The 21,249-nt window shown below is 52.5% G+C and overlaps 1 protein-coding gene across 1 annotated transcript; it reads right to left on the bottom strand.

Annotated features, from left to right (window-relative positions):
- Window positions 1-17,929: 17,929 nt before the first annotated feature.
- On the bottom strand, window positions 17,930-20,925 carry LOC102015705. Its single transcript, XM_005399245.1, has 4 exons — window positions 20,863-20,925; window positions 20,234-20,526; window positions 19,177-19,486; window positions 17,930-18,422 (listed from the first exon to the last, which is right to left on the bottom strand). Exons 1-4 carry the CDS (start codon window positions 20,923-20,925, stop codon window positions 18,351-18,353), a joined length of 738 nt encoding a protein of 245 aa, XP_005399302.1. The 3' UTR covers window positions 17,930-18,350.
- Between the last annotated feature and the right edge of the window lie 324 nt (window positions 20,926-21,249).

Genomic DNA, 21,249 nt, shown 5'->3' with positions numbered 1-21,249 from the left:
TCAGGGAGGTCCTGAGTTTTACTGTCTGTCCTACTGACAGCCCATGTATCCCAAATTTCGATGTGAAAAATTTGGTTACAGAATCTGTGCAACTGAAAGGAGATGCTGATTCCATCCTGACTGGCTGCACATGATGTGGCAGGGTTTATGGTTTTTCCATGCTGCCCCTTATGGGCCAGCCAGTATGTCTGGGGACGTCCCCTTGAATCTACCCTGACGGCCACTGGTGCAGGAGGCAGAGCAGACTTGGCTGAAGTCTGAGCCTCCCGGTGGGGGAGAGCGTTGTGTTGTTTTGATCCAGGACTTAGGTTTTCCATATGCCAGTTCTTTAACAGGCATGGGTGGGAAGCCAAGGTGTTACAAGGAATTTCACTTTACATTATTAAAAGAGACTCTCCATTACGGGTGTTGTCAGCATAGATTTACTAATGTGCAACAACACTTTCCTATTTAAAACCTTGAAGGGTTTAGGCAGGAGTTTTCCCGGAGTTTCTCATCCTGAAAGTGAGGTACTGCTAAGTGACCACGGGAAAACCATCTACCTCCCTGGATCTTGGTCAGTCTCGGTGTTAAATTTCAGTTGAATGATTGACACAGTTTGTGGATGCTTTGTCAAAGCCATGGTAGTTTCCTTCGCGGAACGGGCAGACGGCTCTAAGGAAGCTCTGCTGTGGGTGGTGTGAGGTTCCCTGATTGAGGGACGCGTGCCTGTCAGAAGGTCTTGCAGTGGCCCTGGAGGTCTTGCCTGGGTCCCTGCTTACCTAGAGGGGCCACAGAGGATGGCTTTTCTGGCCTTGTTTTCTGAGAGCAGAGGAACAGCATAGGATCCAGTCCCTTCTGGGTGAGTTTATATTTTATTTATAATGTGCACATTTTGGAGCCGTGGGACTGTGATTTGCCTAAATGACAGAAAATGATTTGTATTTAATTTGTCTGGGTGGCACACGCAGGAAAGAGGGTGGTGAGGGAGAAGCACAGACACCCACAATTTCCTTTGCCAAAATGTTCAGATTTAAAGGGCCCAGTTTTCTGCAGTGGGGTGTATTGCTGGGCCGTTTGGAGACTGCTCATAGGGCACAGAGGCAGCCTACAGGAATCTGAGGTTGGTGGGGGCACCAACAGACTGGGGGTCTCCCTGCTGGGAGGCCCGAGGCCCTAGGGCACGGGGCTAGTTTGAAGGTACTGCTCCTTCCCCTGGCAGGCCCTTTATTTCTGCCCTAACAATCCCCCCACCAGCCTCGTGAGGCGGGGAGAAGCCCGGCCTCCTTGTGTGGCAGCTGCGTCCGTCAGCTTGGCAAGCAGAGGAAGCCCTCCGGTCTACAAATGCCATTTCAGGCGGGTACGCAGGGGGCAGCTGTGGCATGGCCAGGCCGCGTTGCTCAAGGGACTGTCTTGCTGTAATGGAGAAAACCGCCCTGAGGTCAGAGGGGAACCCACGCCTGAGCAGTTCATTACAGTTACAAGATTGGAGATTTATACCCTGCCTGCTTTTTGAGAAGACTGCAGGCACCTTCTCCGTGAGCAGCAGGGCAAAGACACGGGGAGGTTAAATAGACACAGTCCCCAAGTCTCCCGGAACGAAGCAGGGAGCCGAGCTTGCAAGCAGTGATTACATTCAGGCACTAAATTTGGTTCACTTAATCAGACAGTTGCGGTCTGTGCATGGCCCCCTCTGAAAAAGGTTTCAAGTGGCTTCGTCTCTTCCTGTGAATGCCTGTGGTCTTTGATCATCTGTTCCTGTCCGGCCTTTGTAATAACCGTCTACTCTGTGCTGTATTTGTGGTGGCTTCATTCATCGGACTCTTTGATGCTGAGTATTTCCCAAGCCTTACCTGTTGGAATCTCTTCAGCAACCTGCTGAGATGGCGACCACTATCAAGTCCGGTTAGCTCAGGAGTAAACTGAGGCTGCCCCACGGTCTGACAGCTAGTGCGTATGTTTGAATCTAGGTGCTTGTAACTGTAAAGCCTGGTTCATGTCTTCTTTTCCTGGAACATCTTCAGGGCAAGCTCCAAATCTGATGGACCACTGGTCTCCTATCTCCACCGGTTGTACCTCTGGGAGTCAACCTACCATGGATTAAAAGTAATGGGATTCTTCTATATAATTGCATCTATCTTGAATATTTACAGACTTTCTTTCTTATTCTTAGTCCATAAATAATACAATAGAACGACCCTTTGCATGCATTTACGTTGTGTCAGGTGTTAAAAGTAATCTAGACATGAGTTAGAGTACACGGGAGGATGTGTGTGGGTTGTAGGCAGATGCCTTGCCATCTTGTATAATGGATTTAGATGTTAGTGAATTTTGATATCCTGAGTGTGGGTCCTAGACCCAGTTTCCTTTGGATTCCAAGGGACAGCCATATCAGTGTGTCCTTCCTGAAGTCCCTAGACCAGCACTTTGCTTGTATTCACCCCATAAACACTTATTGGGGAAGACGGGGGGCGGGGGTGCAGCGCCATGGCAGAGTGATCCCCAGCATGTGCAAGGCCCTGGGTTCCGTCCCCAGTACTGGAAAAACAATACATATATATATATATATATATATATATATATATATATATATATATATATATATATATTTTTTTTTTTTTGAAGCGGGAGATGAAAAAACCCCATACAGAACAAAATGTTAGCAGTAGGAAAGTAGGATTATGATCTTCCATTTCTTTTCCCCCAGCATTTTGTAATAAGCATCTATTAACGTAGTGATAAAATCAGTAAAGGTAATTATTTGAAAGTATTTGATGATTCACTAGAATTACCCTTGACTCCTCAAAGTGTAAACTTATCTGCACCCTGCAACTCCTGAATTCCCACTGGTGCTTAGCGTGGAGCCAACAGAGAGGCAAGAGGCTGATTCGAATTACTCTGTGGGGTTCTGAGGAGTAGGCCTGGACCAACAGGAGAGAGATTTCTCTGCAGCGGAAGGAAAATGTCCTCGCGGGACCAGCCAGCACTGGAGTGACTCAAAGGCCATCGGGGTGTCTCTCGAAGGCTGTCAGCAGCAGCAGGTGGGAGAGGAAAAAGGGCTTGCTGTCCGGAAACAGGGCCCAATTACTGCACAGCAGGAAGCCTGGAGCCCTGGGAAGCAGCGCCAGCTGGGCCCAGCCACTGAGGTCTGGAGAAGGTTGAGGACATAAACCTTTACCTGCTGCAGTGTCCTCACCCCCTCCTTTGGTGCAGCCGGGCAGGGAGGGAGAGAAGGGACCAGGGCCGTGAGAGGCAGAGGTGTAAAGTAGGAAGCCCTGGTGGTCAACGCTCTCCTTGCTTCTCAGACTGGTGCTTCAAAAGGGGTTTTGCCTGGTGGAGCCTGCCGTCCTCTATCCCACTTCCTGTCTCCCTGATCCAGCCCCGGTGCAGTTGGCCAGTTGCCTATCCTGTCTCCCAAGGCCCTGATCATCTTCCTTCCCAGGGTGGCGCTGTGGCAGCGCCCTCGAGCTGTACGTCTGTGGAGGGGTGCAGCCCAGGCCTGCCTGTCTCCCTGCCCCCTGGATTTCCGCTGCAGCCTTGACCGTACCTGGTAGAGGCGTCGTGACCGCCCAGAGGATGGTTGTGAACGTTGCAGACCAGGTAGGAGCCAGGCTTGGGGACATGGTGGGGAGGTGCAGAACCCTGCGGACTACACTCTGTGGGCGAGATGGCACTCACTCAGGCCCGGGCTGAGGAAGCGCAGAGGGAGGTCTGCTCCAGCAAGGGCCTCTCCCCTTTGCTGGACCGTGAGGAAAAGCTTTGTACTGAGCTTAAGGGCACTGGCTCTCCCCCACTGTTTCAGAGTGAGGTGATCAGGGACCACAGTGTCCGGGACTCAGAGGCGGGTGAACGTGCCAGTGTCTCAGACTCGTGAGACCTGCCGTCATGGGGTTTCCCAGGCTTCGGATGGCAGCGGGTGCTGTCTGTTAGGAAGGTGGGTGCCGCGGGTGGAGAGAGGATGTGAGTGACGCCGTGTGAGCCCTGCACGTGAGTCCCTTCTATTCTCTGGGCCTTGGTTTCCTCTCTGTCAGGTGAGGGTTAAACTACAGATCCCAGCTCAGAACTGGGATTTTTGTGATAGTACTCGGGATTAAATCCATCGCCTTCACATTGAACTACATCCTTGGTGCTTTTAAAAATTCTGATTTGCTGAGTGGCTCAAGTTGCTCAGGCTGGCCTTGGGCTTGAGATCCTCCTGCCTCGGCCTCCCTGAGTATGGGATTATAGGTGTGTACCATACCTGCTTCTTTCAAACCATCTTTGATTTTGTTGAACATGCCCTGAAAATGTGAGCTGGCCTCAGAGCTCTAGGCCTCATGGTGCTTCACGTGAGGAGAGGGTGAGGCAAAGAACTGGATCATTGTTTATAAATGCTTGAACCTTTATATTCTCTTCTCACCTAGAAGTGAGTATCCATGCATGTCTGGGGATGCACACAGACCAGAAGGGGGGCACAAAGGCCCTGTGCAGGGCACCGATAGCAGAAGACAGGCATGAAATTGCCCTGAGGCCAAGCCCAGAAATTAACATAGTTTAGAAAAAACAGTTGAAGTAGCTCACTAGTTGGTCATCTCCTGGCAACCTTCAGCTTTTCCTTGGTTACAAACACAGCAGATGAGACAAAATGAGAGGAGAGGATTGCTAGGAGCTCTGATACCCTGAGGGGAGACAGAAAAGGACTAGACCAGGAAGGGCAGGTGAGACAGGTGTGCCCTTCTCCTGCATGCGCACACAAGTCCGAAGGCTGAGGGCATCATTATGTATTTCCTTGGCAGTTATTTCCTGAGCACCTACTATGTGCCAGGATTGTCACAGGCCCTGGAAATGACAAAATGAATACTGTAGACCTGGAACAAGCTGCCATCGTAGTGGAGGGAGAAAATAAATAGACAAACATAATTTATCAAGAGGAGCAAATATTGTGAAAACAAAAAGCAGAATAAGGGGGCAGAAGAACGGGAAAAGGCTGCCCAGGGAAGGCCTCTCTGGTGAGCTGGCATCAAGCCAGCACTGAATGGAAATAGTGAGCCGGGCAGACATCTAGGGAGAAAGTGTTCCAGACAATCAAGGCCCAGCCGCTGTCCCCGAAGGGTGTGTGCCTGGTGTCCTTGGACAGGGCAGCTTGAACAAGCAGAAAAGCAGCCTGAAGTGGCGGCCACATCATCAGGGCTCGTGGTAGAGACGGCCTCAGAACGCGTTCCTGAATCATCAGGAAATGATAAATCAGCTCTGCACAGGCGTGGTGCGGCAGGGAGCTGTGTCATTCATTTCAGAAAATTCTCCAGTGTGATGATCAAATTTATTTGTAAGTATTGGTTCTCAATGTTCTATTGCTTGGCATATTTTATTTCCTTACGGTGTGGGATAAATGAGGCACTTGTGTGTTGTGGGCGTGGTGTGGCGGATGGACGCCATGTGTGGGGTGTGTGTGTGATGTGTGCAGTGTGTGATGTGTGCACGGTGTGGTAACCTTGTGTGTGTGTGCGCACGCACATTGTGTGTGATGTGTGTGGTGTGGGTGTGCAGTATGGTGTGAGACGTGATGGGGCGGAGAAATGTGCTGCTGAGGAGGTTTAAGACAGGGGCTGGGGGCCATTGCTGGGGACAGGCTGGGGCGAGGCAGCTCTGTCTGGAGCGCCCTGCACGGGAAGGAGAGCTCATTGTGGTACTGGTCAGGTCACCTTTGCTTCCTGGTCAGGTGTGTGGTGTTCTCCTCAGGTATAGCTCAGACTCTGGACCTGGTTTTTTTTTTCCCGGTACTGGGAATCGAACTCATGACCTCGCGCTTGCCAGGCTGGACCTGGTTTTTGGGTGATGCGGAAACTCGAGATTGTTTCCCTTCTCAGAAGCAGAGCCCCCGAAGGTGGGTGGCTTCCGAGGCAGAGGGCGCTGTATAGGGCGGCTGAGGCTGCCAGCACCAGGGACCCATGCAGGAGTGGATGCAGGGGCTGCTCTGCGTCCTGAGGTTCAGGTGGCTTCCCCTGGGCCCGGCTGACTGGTTCCACTGTATCCCTGGCAAGCTGGGGGTGCTTGCTGTTTCAGGTCCCCAGACTGCCGCCGGCCATGCCCTTCCTGAGCTCTGGATCCAGACTCTCATCCCTTTATCCTCTCACACCGCTGGGGCTGTGTGCTTCTTCAGACTGTTGGGGAGGGTGCTGACGTTTGAAGGGGTGTGGCCTGGCGTGCCGCAGCAGGGGGCCTCCAGTTACTCTCCACAGTTGCTGCATTACGGTCAGTTCCAGCGGGTGCCTCAAGCCCGGGCCTTGATTCTGCTTAGAAGCCAGTTCTTCCTCCCTGTGGAATCTCTCACAGGAGCTGGAGCCCGAGGCTGGTGGTGTGTTGGGGAGTTATCCCAAGAGTCCTGGTTGGGCCCAGCCTGAGGCTCAGGCTTGGTGGCTTGAAGGGGTAAAGTGGTCAGGACTGATCATAGCCCTGAACAGTTCACCAACCCAAGAGGACAGACGAAAAAAGGGAACCAAGGGACAGGGCCGCCACACTGCAGGGACCAGGGCCGACGATGCAGGGCCTTTAGGAGCAGGAAGCCCAAAGCAGTTCTCCAGTAGAAAGTAGAGGCTGACCATGGTAACGTTCTAGTACAGTCCTGGTGCCAGCCCTATGGGCATAGAAATGGCCAGGGCCTTCCTGAAATACAGACAGGAAATGACACATCCCGGGATGCAGCCCAAGATTGCCTGCCTCTGGTTTGGATAGCGGAGAACACAGCTTTACCTAAATAGCCCTTGTGGACAAGCAGGGTTCCCAAAGCATCCCTGGATGTAGCCTGGAGCTGGGTCTCGCAGCGGGGTGCGGATGGCCCGCTGGAGAACTCAGAGGAAGCCGAGCGTGCTGAACGCCAGTGCCGGGCAAGGGTGAGGGCGAGCCAAGCAGAGGGTAAAACTGGTGTGAGGCCACAGGCCCGAGCAGAAGTGTTCAGAACACCTGCCCCGTAGGTTTCCCAGAAGGTCCTCAAAGAGCAACTGGGCTGCTAGGAAGGCTGGCATGGCCCAAGGGCCCAAGGGTGGGGTGAAGCCTCCTCCCCCGGCCCTGACCTGTGCCGGCCTATGATAGCCCCCAGGCTCTTGGGGATACTGGGCATTTAAAATGTGGGTAGGGGGCTGGGGATTTAGCTCAGCGGCTAAAATGCCTGCCTGGCAAGCGCAAGGTTGTGAGTTCGGTTCCCAGTACCGGAGAAAAAAACCAAAAAAATAAAATAAATAAAATAAATAAAATAAAATAAAATGTGGGTAGTGCAACCTGAGAACAGAATTTTAAATTTCATTTAATTTTCTTTGATTTACCCTTGGAAGCAGATACTCATTTCAGTTGCTGGAAAACTTTTAGGAGTGTTTAGAAGAAGTTCAACTTGTGGAATCTACAATCTCTAACTTTTTTAATGTTGTAAATGTGAGATGCTGTCTATTAAAGTTGCCCAGGCTGGCCTCAAACTTGCAGTCCTCCTCCCTGGGAGGACTGGGATTAGAGGTGTGCACCACCACGCCCAGCTCACATGGGATTTTTATGAAGTCTCAAAACAGATAAAGTATTTCTTATGAAAATTTAGTATCTAGATCAAAATACACTGTAAAACACATACTAGACTTCAGATGTAGCATCAAAAAAAAAAAAGAAAAAGAAAAATACATCATTAGTTTTTGTGTTGAAATGTTATTTATATATACTAGACTATATATATATTTATTTATATATATTAGATTATATAGGGCTGGGAATATAGCTCGGTGGCACAAGCACCTGCCTGGCAAGTGCGAGGTTCTGAGTTCGATTCCCGCGTACAAAAAAATATTTATATATATATTTTTATATAAATAAATATATATATAAATATATATATAAATAAAAATATTTATATATATGAAGGTATCTATATGTTATATATCTGTATAGATAAAGATATATATTACACCACTGATATACTCCTTCAGTCCCCTGTTTACTATTAAAATTAATTTCACCTGTTCTCTTTTACTTGTTTCATGTGGCTACTGGAACACTTTAAATTACATGTGCAGCGTGCATTCTGTTTCATTGGAAAGTGCTGGTGCACACACTGGTCTGTGATTCCTTTCTTAAGTGCTAGGAGCCTGTCCAGGGAAGGTTACATAGACAAAGAAGAATGTTCCATACACCCCAGTCTACCTTCACTTCGGGATGAGTCCTTTCCGGTCCGCTTGCTGCAGAGCTGTTGGTTCCTAGTTTACCATCATCGATGGGCACGGGACACCTCCCAGCATGTGCTCAAGTCCTTACACTATCATTAAAATAAAGGTCAATATTTCCTTCAGCATCTTCTCTTTTAGAAATTCCTTCTCAGCTCTCGCTGTGATGAAAATGGGTTTTGGAGGAGGGGTAAGAGCAGTGGAGGCGGGAAGCCTTTTTCTCCCCTGAAAAGGAGAGGAATTAGTTCCAGTCTGTTGCTTTTGGTGTTTTGTCTTTGTCCTGTTAAAGCCAGAATGACAAAGAGGTCTCAGCTCTAACGCCAGCTCAGAACCTGTGAAAGTAGCAAGCTGGGGCAGTGGGGTAAGAAGGATTCTGAAACTGCATCCAGGCAAAGAGGGGAAGAGGCTGTGATTGATTAGCTATGTCTGCAGAGGGCTTGGAAAGGGGCCGTAGACCATGTGCCTTGTAGTTCCTAAGCCTGCGTTAGAGGAAGCTGTCTTCCTGGGGTGGTTTGTCTCCACGTTGGAGACTGGTTATACTTTAAGATCCTGGCCACTTTGAAGAAACAGGGATGAGGCTTCCATGGGGTCCTAATGTGGGCAGAGAAGACAGTGATCATCTCCTAGACCAGATCCTGACTAAGGAGATGTGTGCAATTTTACGAAGCCCCTCTGTCAGGAAAAGCTCATCTTCCCTGCTGTTATTTAGTGGAGGAGAACTTGGCTCTTGCTTGGGACCAACCTACTGGGGCTCAAGGAGGCAGAGCCGTAAACCCAAGTAGGGCAGGGTCCTGAGTGGTCTGCGGCACCAGGGATGGGCTGGCACTTGGTCTTTTTCTTTCTTTTCCTTTCCTTAAAAGTAGGTGCTGTAGATTTGAGAGCATTTCTGGCTTCTTGGTACCAAGTTTCTGCTGATGGCTTTGTTTGGAATGCAGCTTAGGAACAGTGATTATGAGCACAGACACTGGAGCCAGCATGCTGGGGGTCTATGTTCCAGTTCTGCCACTTCATAAGTTATTTAAACGTTCTGTGCCTCAGTATTCTCACCTGTAGTATGGGGATACTAGCAGGCCCCATTCCTTTAGCTGTAAAGATGAAATGAATTAATTCATGTAAGTTCAGAATTGTGCCTGGCACAAGTGTGCTGCCATCCAAGCATTAGCATGAAGTTGTTAGCAATTACAAGTTGTTCTAGTTTGTTTGCTTGTATATTATGTGTCTAGCTACATAATAAATCACCCTAAGACTTCCTGGCTTAAAGCAATATTCATTTACTTTTTCTTGTTGTTTCTGTGGGTCGGGAATTGGGGAGTGGCTTGGCTGGGTGGCTGTGGTTCCCTCACGAGGGCCCAGTCCACGTCAGCTGGGGTGTAGGCACCTAAAAGATCGAAGGTGTTTGTCTCAGGTGGCTGGGAGGATGGTGCTGGCTGCTGGCAGCGTGACCTCCGCAGGGAGCTGATGGGCGGGTGGGTGGGAGTGCTGGGGTAGCCGTGCAGGCTGGGTGCTGAGCTCGGCCTCGGCCGGTCACTTTGCTGAGGGCTGGTAAATGGGGAGGAGTCATTTTATATAATACCCTGGACACGGATAGGAGGAGCGTCAGGTGAGGCCTGAGCAAGGGCCTGGCGTGGGGATCCTGAGTCCAAATCACATGGCGAGGTCTGAATAGGGGAGAACTAGGCCAAGAAACAAGACTGGCAGTGGGGGAAGAGACTGTGATTTCACCCAGGCCGCTGTTGGACCCCCGAGTCGCATGGACTCCAGGAAAGCCCTGCCTGGGACAATGCCCTGAGGCACCGAGGGGCCGCCCTCCCTGTGTCCTGAAGTGATGGTGCCCGCGCATGCCTGCTGTTGATTTCTTCCTATTTCTTAAAACTTCTATGTGTGTCAGATACACACAACATAAACTTCACTGTTTGAATCATTGATAAGTCTGCGATTCCCTGGCATTGAGGACGTTTACTCACGCTGTGCAACCATCACCACCCTCTGTCCCCAGAACTCTCCTTCCCAGCCAGACTCAGATTCTCCCCCTCCCCATCTTGGTATTTGTTTGTTGAGGCAAGGTCTTCCTACGTAGCTCAGGCTGGCCTTGAACTTGTTATGTAGCCCAGGCTGGCTTCTAACTCACAGCAATTGTCCTGCCTCAGCCTCCCGAGTGCTGGGATTTCAGGGGTGCACCACCACGCCAGGCAGAATTTCCTTCCCTTTTAATGGCTGAACAAACATTCTACTCCATTTTGCTTATCCGTCCATGCGCCGACAGACTCCTGGGTTACTTTTGCCTTCTGGCTATTGTAGATAATGTTGTTCTGAACGTGGGTGTTAAACTGTCTGTGCAAGATCCTGTTTTCAGTTCTTTGGGGGACAGACCCAGAAATGGAACGGCTGGATCATATGGTAATTATATTTTTAATTTTTTCTGAACTGCCGTACTGTTTCTTATTTTTACTATTTTTACCAGATGAGGGAGCGGGGCACCCAGCGCAGTACCTGCCCCTTGTGAACATGCAGAGCTTTGACGGACCGGACAAGGCCCCTGGAGACTGGGTAACTTGCCCCGGGTTCTCCAGCTGGTGGAGGCAGCGGGAAGAGCTGGATTCAGACCCGGAGCCTGAAAAGTCTCCTTGCCTCCGTCTTTGCCTCCTCCTGAGAAGGGCAGGGTCTCCTCTGTACAGGAGAAATGCCCCTTGCTTCCCTTGGGGCACAGCTGGGGACATGGCCCTTAGAGGAGTCCCCGCCCCCGCACAGACTGCCTTCGCCTGATGCGATTCCTGGGACTCAGGGAAAGACAGAGGCAGGCGGGTGGCAGCTGCAGTCACCCCAGTGGAGGAGGGAAGCGGCAGCTCGGGCTGCTCACCACTGATAAAATTCCAGGGCCTCTGTGTGCCGGAGACCCGGGCAGCAGCTGCTGTGCTGTCAGCCAGCTGTGCTACAGATGGCTTTTCCTTAGCTGTGCCTTGCATACCCAGTGGGCAGGTCAGCGTTTGTACTCGGCCCCCACCGCACCTAGTGGACAGTGAGCGCTCAGGACCCCTGCAGTGACTGAACCTTCGGGCTGATCGTGTGCCAAGCTGGAGCTAAGAGCCTGGGACGTCTCTGACTGAGCACTGAGCTGGGGTCACCTGTATCCCTACTGTGCAGAAGAGCAACAGGCTCAGAGAGGCTAGCTTATCGGGAGTGGTGCTAGGAAGCAGGGCTAGCAGCGGGGCTTCTAGCCACGCAGGCCTAGAGGGGGACAACGTGTTTCGGCTCCGACCTCTGGAGCCTGGGGCATGTGGTCCCACCCAAAGCCTTCACTGACACCTGGAGGGGGACGGAGAAAATGGGGGGGGGCAATTCCAAAGCAGGGGCCAGTTGTCTGCTCTCCCTGCACGCCGGCTGCCCTGAGCCTGGTGGGGGGAGTCCCTCCCCTTTGTCTCAGTGGCAGGACCTGAGCTGTGTCCCTGTGTCATTTTAGCACCAGCAGAGCCCGCCAGGCCTCCCGGCTCCCTGTGCTCGTCTGACCCAGGGAGCCGTGACTGTGAGGCACTTTGACATCACGCTCATTGCATCCCAGGATGCAGGCGTGTGACATCTCTGAGACCTGCTATTTCGTAAGTCTGCAGTCCCTGCATTGCCTCAGACACAGTCCTCAGCCCAGCATGGGTGCTGGGTAGACGCTGAGCTGTCCCCAGGGCCCGTCTGAACCCCAGGCGACCACGATGGTCATTAAAGAAGCAAGTTTCACTTTGAAATTGCTTCCTGTAAGTACTTGTATACGCAGAGCACTTCAAAGCCCAGGCATTGGAATGATTAATTTTCCTAAGTTACATGGTGGGGTCTTTCTCAAAGGACCTATGAGAGACACCCACTGCTAAGGATTATTTTTGTTCTAGGTGAGTTTTTCGCTTACCTGTAGGTGATCCAGGTGGTGGGGAGGTCTGTCTCTTGCAGCGGGTGGAAGCTGGGCCCGCCCTTGAGGTCCTCCGGAGGCGGCTCCCCGTGTAGCTCCCTCGTACACTGCCTGCTTCGACACGGTGTCGCATGGAGCCCACTGGAATCCGCTGGGCCTGGGCCTGGGTTTCCCACCATGCTGCTCCCTCTCGGGCCCTCCATTCTGTGCTCCAGCACACAGCCACCTTTCCTTGCATCAGCACGTCTAGTCTTCCTGCCCCAGGACCCCTGCACGGCTGCCCCCTGTGCCAGGACTCCATGGTTGGTGTCTCTCTCGCTCCACATGAATCCCTTGCGGACGGTTCCTTCTTCCTCTCCTCCAGCTCCTACACACACCCGTGTGAGAGCAGGTGTTCACTTCAGTGCCGCCAGAACAGCCTGGCATGCAGATGCCTGTACATATCGGTCAAGCAACCCCATGTCTCTGAGCGTCAGGTGTTCATCACTACAGTGGGCATCATGGTGGCTATGGAGATCACTTTCAAAGATACCACCGTGCCCTGCCTGGCACCAAACAAGCACGTCAAGGTGGAGTCGTTGATGGCATTCACTTGGCCGTTCCTGTTTGGTGGCTGTGCAGGGTCTGGGCAGTGCCTGGTACCCGGGCATGCAGCAAATGCTGGGTCAAAGGGACACTGACCACTGTCGGGATGGCCACTATTTCTCTGCGCACAGCTTGGCCCTTCGTGGGCTGTGTTGCCCATGATTTGTTGCTACGATCACATTGCCCTCTTACTGGTGACACTTAGCCTGACTCTGGCTCAGGCTGGAGCAGAGCTGGGTGTCATATGCTGGGAAGTTTTGCAGGGCAGGAAAGGGGAAGACCAGGATTCAGACCATAGCCTCCGGGGTTGGGGCGTAGCTCAGTGGGACTGCACTTGCCTGGCATGCACGAAGCTCTGGATTCCATCCCCAGCACCACAAAAAGAAAAAAAGTGTCTGTCTGAGTGACTTCGGCCAGTTACTCAAGCTCCCCATCCTTCTACACCTGTACCGTGGGGGAGTTAATGTTTGATTATGTACCATAAGTGCTATTGTTAGAATTCTGCCCGGCAGTTACTGTTACATTGTCCTCATCTTGTCCCTCTGCTTGCTCAGCTTCCTTGTGAATTTGTTCATTTGTTGCTTAACTTCTTAAGCAATTTCTGTGCAAGAACTGTGCAGGTTGAGCCAGGCATGCTGGCACACACCTGTAACCCCAGCGCTCTGTGAGGCTGAGGCAGGAGAATCGCAAGTTCAAGCCCAGCCTGCACAACTTAGTGACTTAGTGAAAAAGAAGAAGGTGAGGAGGGGCGAAGGAGAGGAAGGGCAGGAGGAAGAGGAGGAGGAACTACACAGAGTGCCAGGGGACCCCTGGGGGAGGTTACAGACAGCATGGGGACAGATGCTGACAGAGGTGTGGGTAAATACCGGGGGACAATGTAGGTTTGGGGGAATGGATCCCTGCGCATGGCAGTTCACCCCTGCCTCATGCGACTCTTCCAAGAGAGACAGCCTCTCTAACTTCTTAGAGCTGAGGGGGCCAGGAAGACCTGTGATCTCTTCCCGGTCTCCACCTGAGCACCTTGCACAGGTCTGCGAGGAAAAGATACCTGCTCTGCGGCCACAGGGCACAGGGGAGGGGGTCAGGGCCACCAGCTTGATGCCACCACCCAGACCCCACCACTGTCAGCAAGGGCAGCCACCAGCGCTGTGTTGGGAGCAGCAGGCGAGTGGGGGTGAAGCAGGGGCCTCTGGCCACACCTTCGGTCATTCATCCCGCAACATGTGTGGTGCACGGCGGCTTCCTGAGCAGGAGGGGCTGCATGTGACTGCTCGCTGGAGGCAGACGCACCAGGGAAGAGAACTTACTTCTCAGGACAAGAGCCATGAACTTGGGCAAGTTATGTCTCTTCGGTTCTCTCAGTTGCAAAATGGGGATAAAGTACCTGCTGCATGAATAGAACTGTCGGGAGGATCAGATGAACTATGCGTGTAGCATGCGTGGTACTGTGCTCGGCTTTGGTATCGTAATTGTTGTCATAGCTACAGTCATTTTCTAGGAGCATTTGGCTTGTGCATGCAGCCACCGGACACAGAAGTGGGACAGCTCGTTTAAGATGAGTCTTTCAACTTGCGTGTAAACTGCTGGGTTCGTACCTGTGCTATCCACGATTGTCTGTCTGGCCGCTGTGGCTGGGGCTGTCGCTGTCACAGAGAAAGCCCCGTTCCAGGTCCCTCTGAGAAAGATGGCTTCATGTTGACACAGAGAGCAGGACTGCGGTTGGCACTGCACCGGTCCTTCCCTCGGGGATCCTGTTGTTTCGCGCAGTGTCTGCTGCTGGGTTCACACGCGGTGTTCCTCCCTGTCCCCGCTTCTCCAGTCCTAGGCTGGCATGTGGCCTGTGATCAAGTGACCCATATCTGCCCTGGGCCCTGCAGCTCCACGTCCCTGCCTGACCAGCACAGTCTCAGCTTCCTACTTCCTGAGAACTCTGCTGGGCCCGGCTCTCACTGCTAAGCCCGGCCTCGGAGATGGAGGGTCACTCCTTCCCTGACACCCATAGGGGCTGTCAGCTACCAGGCCGGTCAGACAGCTGTTAGGGCAGGAAGGGATGTGGGAATGGGGGAAGGGCAGAAGCTCTGAAGAAGGAGTGGATGAGGAGACCTTCAGGACTGGTGTTAGTGTTCAATTCTTGGCAGTAATTTGGACTGGACAGGTGCATGTGTTTATCAAAATTCATCCAAAGGAACTCTTAACATAAGTGCATTTCACACACACACACACACACACACACACACACACACACAATAAGCACGTATCAGATTCTAGTTAATGATATGCATACTGAAGTACTTAGGTGAAGTGTACTGAGGGCGCCAGCTTCCTTTAAATGCTCTACAAAATGAAGATGGATTGATTGACAGATGAAAGGATGGATAGAGGGACAGATACAGGATAAAGCAAATACAGCAAAACCTTAATGGTAGGACTAGGTGGTAGGCGCATGGGTGTTCACTGTACAATTCTTTAACTTTTTGGTACCTGGACATGTTTATAATAAGGTGTAAACATATTAATAAAGAAAGGGAGTCTAGTGGGCAGGCGTCAGCATCTCCACGCAGTCTGCCTTTTGCCCGTCAAAGCACACGACCCCTGGCCCTGACCGAATGCTGGGCATCTCTGGCCAGCGCCTAACTCCTGTCAAGAGCCGAGCCAAGTTGCTGTGCAGTCAGGAGCTTCCGGACCTGTGTGTCACTTTCCCAGTGAAGGTCCCCATGAAGCCAGGTCATGGGGATGTGGCGCGACATTCCTGACGTGATTTGTGATTTTGCCCATCTCTGTGGTACTACACCCTTGTCTGCCATCACCAGCGACATCGCTGTGGTATGTCCAGTGTGGAAGAATCCGCAGGTGGAATCCCTGCCGGCTGTCCGGGGACAGAGGCCTCAGCTCGGCAGCCAGTCTGCCCGGTGCGGGGCCTGCGAACCAGGTGCTTGGTACAGGTGAATGTAAACCGGCTGGGTGCGGGCGGTGAGCTGTGGGCTTCAGTGTGGGGCTTTGTTAAGCTCTCCTGGCTGGGGAGAAAGCTTTCCTTTAGCAAACAGCGAGGGCTACCCAGCGCACAACGCTTCCCTTTGGTGCAGCTAGAAATCCGATCTAGCAGTGACAACTGCTGCAGCAGCCTGGGTTCCCTCCCTGAGAGTGGAAGGGGCGCTTGTTCCCTCCCTTTTCTGTCCCCAGAGTTATCTTCCTGTAGCTAATGCTACAAAGAATACGTAATAAATGAGTAAAAACGACCAAGTCCAGCCTCTCATTTACCCACTAAGAAAACTGACTCAGAGAGGTCAAGTGACTTGTGCTAAGGCAAACAGCAACCTGCTGGGCAGCAGAGCCACCTGGACCCTGCTTCCTTCCACAGCTCTTTCTCCTAGGACACACTGCCGCTTTGTGTTCCAGTGTGAGGGGAAACCACAGCTTGGAAATGATTCAGCTGCCTGCAGGTGAAATGTGCTAACCCAAAGCCCGAACTGCAGGGACCAAATCCAGTAGGGAGTTCTCCTCTTGGTCCTGTCCAGGTATTTTGTGACTAGGTCTGAGGACTCAGAGGAAACCCGCTGTAATGCCAGGAGCTCGAAATCTCCCCGAAGTCTCCTTTTCGAAGACGTGCAAAGTAAGAATCCTAAATGTTCCTTGTACTGAGGCGGCCCCAAGTTCAAAGCACACCGGCAGCCGCTGCTGATCGGGAGCCCGCACACCGCCTTCCAGCAGGGACTGAGGGAAGGCACCGGGGGCACTGAGAACTGACCTGGAAGGCCACCCAGGAGGACATACAGGTCAGGAGAGAGCACTGCCTGTTTGAAGTCGCACAGCTCATGCGGGAGGTGAGGGCTGGAATCCAGGCCTCCCGGCCTCCGAGCCACAACACTTCCTGCTACACCGCGCTGCCTCTTTAAAAAGCCACAGGACATTTGTTCTGCATTAAGGCAAACCAGAAGCAGTTGGAACAGCTTGAGAGCCAGCTGCAAGGAAACCTCTGAGGCAGTTGGTGGTGAATAGGCGGAGTGGGGGTGCTGCGCAACTGACCCCAGCGACACACCGGATCCACACGAGATGACACCCACGGCAGTAACCCTGGCACCGTGTGCCCTCAGCCCCAGCGCCTCCCCATTCATGTGGCATCAAGTGAGACTGCATGAGGCCTGGTGAGCCGTGGCCCCAGACTCACCAGTGTACCATCTGCAGTCACTCGGGGATAATGAGACCCAGGGGACCTTCACAGGGCACATCCTCACATTCCAGAAGGTTCCAGGAGGTTCCAGTTAGCCCAGAACTCTTGGGAATAGTCAGTCTCTACAGCATCAGAAATGTGACGTCTCAGCCCAAACTCCGTAAAGTCAGGGCACGGAGGATGCGAGGCCACCCTTGTGGCCAGGGCCCTGTCCAGGTCTTAGGCTGGTAGGCGTTGTCTTCACTGCTGGTGAGTGGGGCTTTGTTTTCCTTTCTGGGTGCCGGGAGATACTGGGGTGCTAGCTCGGCCCAGGGTGGCCAAGCTAGGATGCAAGTCATCACTTCCATGGAACCCCTGAGACTCTGACTTGGGAAAGGTCCAGCAGCGCCATCTTGGAGTCTCTGGTTGTGTCAGTCAGTCAAGAAAGAGGCTGTCTTGCCGGGAGCCAGGCTGCTTGAGCCCCTGTGGCTGGCACCTCCGAAGGTTTCGCCTTGCTGGCAGGCTGGGCCTGGACATGCTCTTCGCTGCTGCTCCCAACCGAAGGCCAGCTCGCCTCAGCCTAAGTCCAGGCACTGCCCTTCGGTGGGAAGAAACGGGCGGTCTCCAAAGGGCCTGCCCGAGCGGTGGTGGTGGCGGTGGCGGGGGGCAAACCCTTGGCTTTACCCGCCTGGTGAGGCGCCCTTGAAGGAACCCTGGTGCTTTCAGGAAGGGAAGGGGATATTCGGTTGCCCAAAACAGAGGCTGTCCCCCACACCCAGTGTGGAAACTGTTCCCAGTTATTTTTGTTAGTTACTTTAATGGGAATATGTGCTTTGCCGGTCCGTATCGGCAGTCCAGTGTGCGAGCTGTTAAGAAGTGAGGGAGAAAAATGAACAAAATAGAAGATAGATGATAGAAAGTCGGGAGGTAGACCTTTCTCAAAGGGAAAACGGGTCAAGAGTTGCGGGGAGGGTGGAGAGGAAGGAAGGGTGAGGGAGGAAAAACAGGAATTAAAATGTGTTATGTATGTGTGCCGACTTCCTACAAGGGTGTAAACATTATATACTACACACGTGTGCTAAGAAACTAAAAAAAATAAATATTATTGCAATATTAAAGAAGAAAAAAACCAATTGCAGGGAATTGAGTAGTCAAACTGAATTTTAATTTCATATATGATTTTACTTAGATGTTTTTTACTGTGTACATACATTTATTACTTTAAAAAATTACTGATACTTTATCATCTAGCAAAAAAGAGAAGGGGCTAAGCCTTACTGAGAGTGACAGCCGTGTCCCTACACTGCTGTTAGAGACCTCTTTGACCCCAGCAGGGCTCCAGGGAGCTGCTCATTTACTGAATCCGCCACTCCCAGGAGAAGGACCCTTCGCCTCAGGATGGGGCAAACATCCTTGCCCCTCAGGCTCCCCTCAGGATGGGGCACGGATCCAAACATCTTGGATGGTTTTGCGGCCAACAGGAAGACGGAAGAGTGAGCTCTCCTCGGCCATCCGAATTGAACCCAGGCCGCCTGCAGCTGGGAGCAGCTCTGCTGGGAAGGTTCCAGAATCAACCATCTGGGGCGCCTCCCCGGAGGAGCAGAGAGACACAAGGTGTTGTTTCACTGCGGAGGATTTGAAACTGACAGAAGCAAATGAAAAGGTTATAGAAACAGTAAGGCTGTCGCTGACCCCGGACGTGGTGGTGGAGAGTGATGGAAAGATTCACAACAATGTGGCCCCTGAAAGCGGCCTCCAGGCTCAGGCAGCTCAGGAAAATTCCCTGTGTGCCTCACCTCTGGGCTCAGAACAAAATCTGTACCCCAGCACTAATGGTCCCAGAAAATGACCAGCCCTTGAAAACGAGGGTGGAGGATGGAAATGCTATGTCTGCCCTCCCTGAAAGGACTGCGTGCAGACCCTCCCATCCGGGTCCTGTGACGGACCTCAGTTAAACTGCGTCAGAGGGAGCTACCGTCACCTGGGGAGGCTCCGGAGGTTTCAGGACCTGCAGAGCTGCCTCCGTACTTGTGGTTCTTGGGGGCGCTGTGACCCCTGGGACAGCAAAGACGGGGAGACACTCAGGTGGAGGAGGCTTCCAGGCCCACCAGCTCCGCAGGCCTCCTCATACTAAATCCTCAGCTTCGGTAGCCTTTACCTTCCAGCTAAGGGGCAAGGAAGATGCTTTTTGGAAGAGTTGGCCTTTTTTTTTTTTTTGCTAAGACCTAATATTTTAAAATTTTTCATAGGGGCTGGGAATTTAGCTCAGTGGCACAGCGCCTGCCTGGCAAGCGCGAGGTCATGAGTTCGATTCCCGGTACCGGAAAAAAAACTAAAAACCAAACCAAAACAAAAAACCCCCAAACAAATAAACAAACAAAATTTTACATGGGTACCTCTGAAGTGGTTCCCATACCCCCCTGGGGGTATGCAGCTCTGACTTCCTCACACCCCATCCCGGGTGACCCCAGGGGGACAAGCAGGTCAGACCGCTGGCTTGGCGAGGACGCTGCCCGGTGAGACCCGGACTCTTGGTGAGGACGGTGGTGGTGCTGCTGCCACAGAGGGGCACCAAGCCCTGCCCTCGGCCAGGCCCGCCAGGCCTCCCCTCCGCCGGGACGGCCGAGGTCTGTGGAACGGAGGGACCCTGGCTTCAGTCCTTCTCCGTGGGCCGCGAAGCCTCCCTTCAGCCCTGCGTTCCTGGGTCTGTAAAATGGGCATCATGCGATCACTCCCCGGTTTGTCGGGTGAGAGCATGGATGGGATGGTGCGTGTGACGCGCTTCACTGCAGGAACTGCTGTCATTACTGTCAGCGGTACCCCAAGGTCAGTAGTGGATGTTACCCCAAAGCACAGCTCACTTGGGAGAGCCCAGATGCCCTCCTAGGCACAGACCAGAATGGCTTTCTCGGACCCTTTTGAGGCAAAAACCAAGGTTAGAAAGTGGCCCCCGAGCCTGGTTTTGTCACCATTTCAACACAAGTTTAGTAGTAGTTGCCAGTTATGGAGCAGTAACTCTGCCCAGGTGTATGAGGCATTTTATACACCAGATCTTGTTTCCTCCTGTGGGATAGGTCCTCTGGGGCACAGAGAGGTTGAGTAACTTGCCTAAGGCCACACAGCTTTTAAGTGGCTGAGCAAGGCTGTTTCATTTCTGAGTTGATGGCCTTAGCTGGCAGGCCAGACCTCCTCTTCCTTTCCTGTTATGACCTCTTTCCTGAGTTGGAGGAAAGAGGGGGCAGTCAGCTGCTTTGCTGTGCTGCCCCTGCTGAACTCTGCTGCTCTTGAGAGAAGAGACCAGAGCCCCCGCGGGCATGGCAGTTAGCAGGAGCACCGTGGCAGAGCTGGGGGTGCAGCTGGCTCCTCGTGGCTCGGTGCCCATGCCCTGCAGACACCAGAGGCTCCCTCCGCCCGCTAGGCTGCTGCCCATCCAAGGCCCTTCCCTGCGCTAACCTGCTCCAGCCTAGACCCAAGGCTGTCTGTCTGTTCTCTTTCTCCATCACACCCGTCACCAACTTTCCCTTGTACCAAACCCGCAGAGCGCCTCCGAGCACCAATCCTCTCTGGTCCAGGGAGCCGGGCTTCCCCTTGCCTGAGGGGCTGCAGGGCACCCCGAGGAGAGCTGGGCAGATGCCTCCTGGGGCAGTGTCTAAGGTTCCCCTGGCTGCTAGAGGGTGGTGCAGGTGGGCCTGCTGGGAGGGTCTGATCACAGTTCTGAGAGCAAAGCACGTTCGGTTCCTCTTCCTCTAAGAGTATTGCGCTTTGTTAATGAGCTGCAGTAAGACACGTACCTGCGGAGGAGGAGAAAATTAGGTCGAATAAATTAGATGGAAAAAATCTAACAGATGGAGGAAATCCATCTGTTAAGCCGTGGTCTGTGCCAGAAACCTGTGCTACACACTCTAGGCATCTTCCGGCAGGTAAATCTCACACCTCCAGGCAGGTACCCTTTTCAACCCATTTTACAGTTGAGAAAGTGGAGTCCTGAGTACCTTGCCACTGACTGGGTGGCCTTATTGGTCGAGGAGCCAGGAGCAAAGCCCGTTCTGTCTTCTGCAAAGCCTGGGCTCCAGACTCCTCACCACAGGCCTCGCAGAGAAGCCCAGGCACTGCGAAATGCATTGACTTCCCTTTGCCCGCCGCATCCTTCACTGTCTAAACCAGATAGAAAAGGGATCCTTTATGGCTGCTCTCTAGCGTTTAGCACTTTTCTTTCAGACAGACTATTTCTTAAGCAGGCTTGGCTTTCTTCTTCCTGAGCTTTGAAAAATGCAATCGGACAAATCTAAGCCATTTGTGTCAATTAAATAGTGGTTTCCTCTCCGGCTAGCGTTGATGCGGCGCCGATTCTGTACCAGGCGTTTTGTGTTAATTGTTTTTCACTGAGTTCTCAGGCCAACCCGCATTAGGTGATGTCATCGTGAGGTGCTGCAGCAGGCGGCTAGGCATTTGGCCCTTAAGGTCTGACT

The sequence above is a fragment of the Chinchilla lanigera genome, unplaced genomic scaffold (assembly GCF_000276665.1).
Source record: "Chinchilla lanigera isolate Chin_1 unplaced genomic scaffold, ChiLan1.0 scaffold00065, whole genome shotgun sequence".
In the NCBI taxonomy this organism is placed as follows: domain Eukaryota; kingdom Metazoa; phylum Chordata; class Mammalia; order Rodentia; family Chinchillidae; genus Chinchilla; species Chinchilla lanigera.
The sequence above is the reverse complement of the archived record's forward strand: the minus strand, read 5'-3'. Positions and strand labels throughout refer to the sequence as shown.

What these genes read in the sequence shown, in the direction of transcription:
- LOC102015705 (XM_005399245.1), bottom strand. Translation starts at nt 20,925, where the DNA reads ATGCGGCGGGCAAAGGGAAGTCAATGCATTTCGCAGTGCCTGGGCTTC. An exon ending in TTGGGTCTAGGCTGGAGCAG is followed by an intron (nt 19,487 to 20,233) that starts GTTAGCGCAGGG and finishes CCCATTTTACAG; the next exon opens with ACCCAGGAACGCAGGGCTGA. An exon ending in GTATGGGAACCACTTCAGAG is followed by an intron (nt 18,423 to 19,176) that starts GTACCCATGTAA and finishes TGCTTCTGTCAG; the next exon opens with TTTCAAATCCTCCGCAGTGA.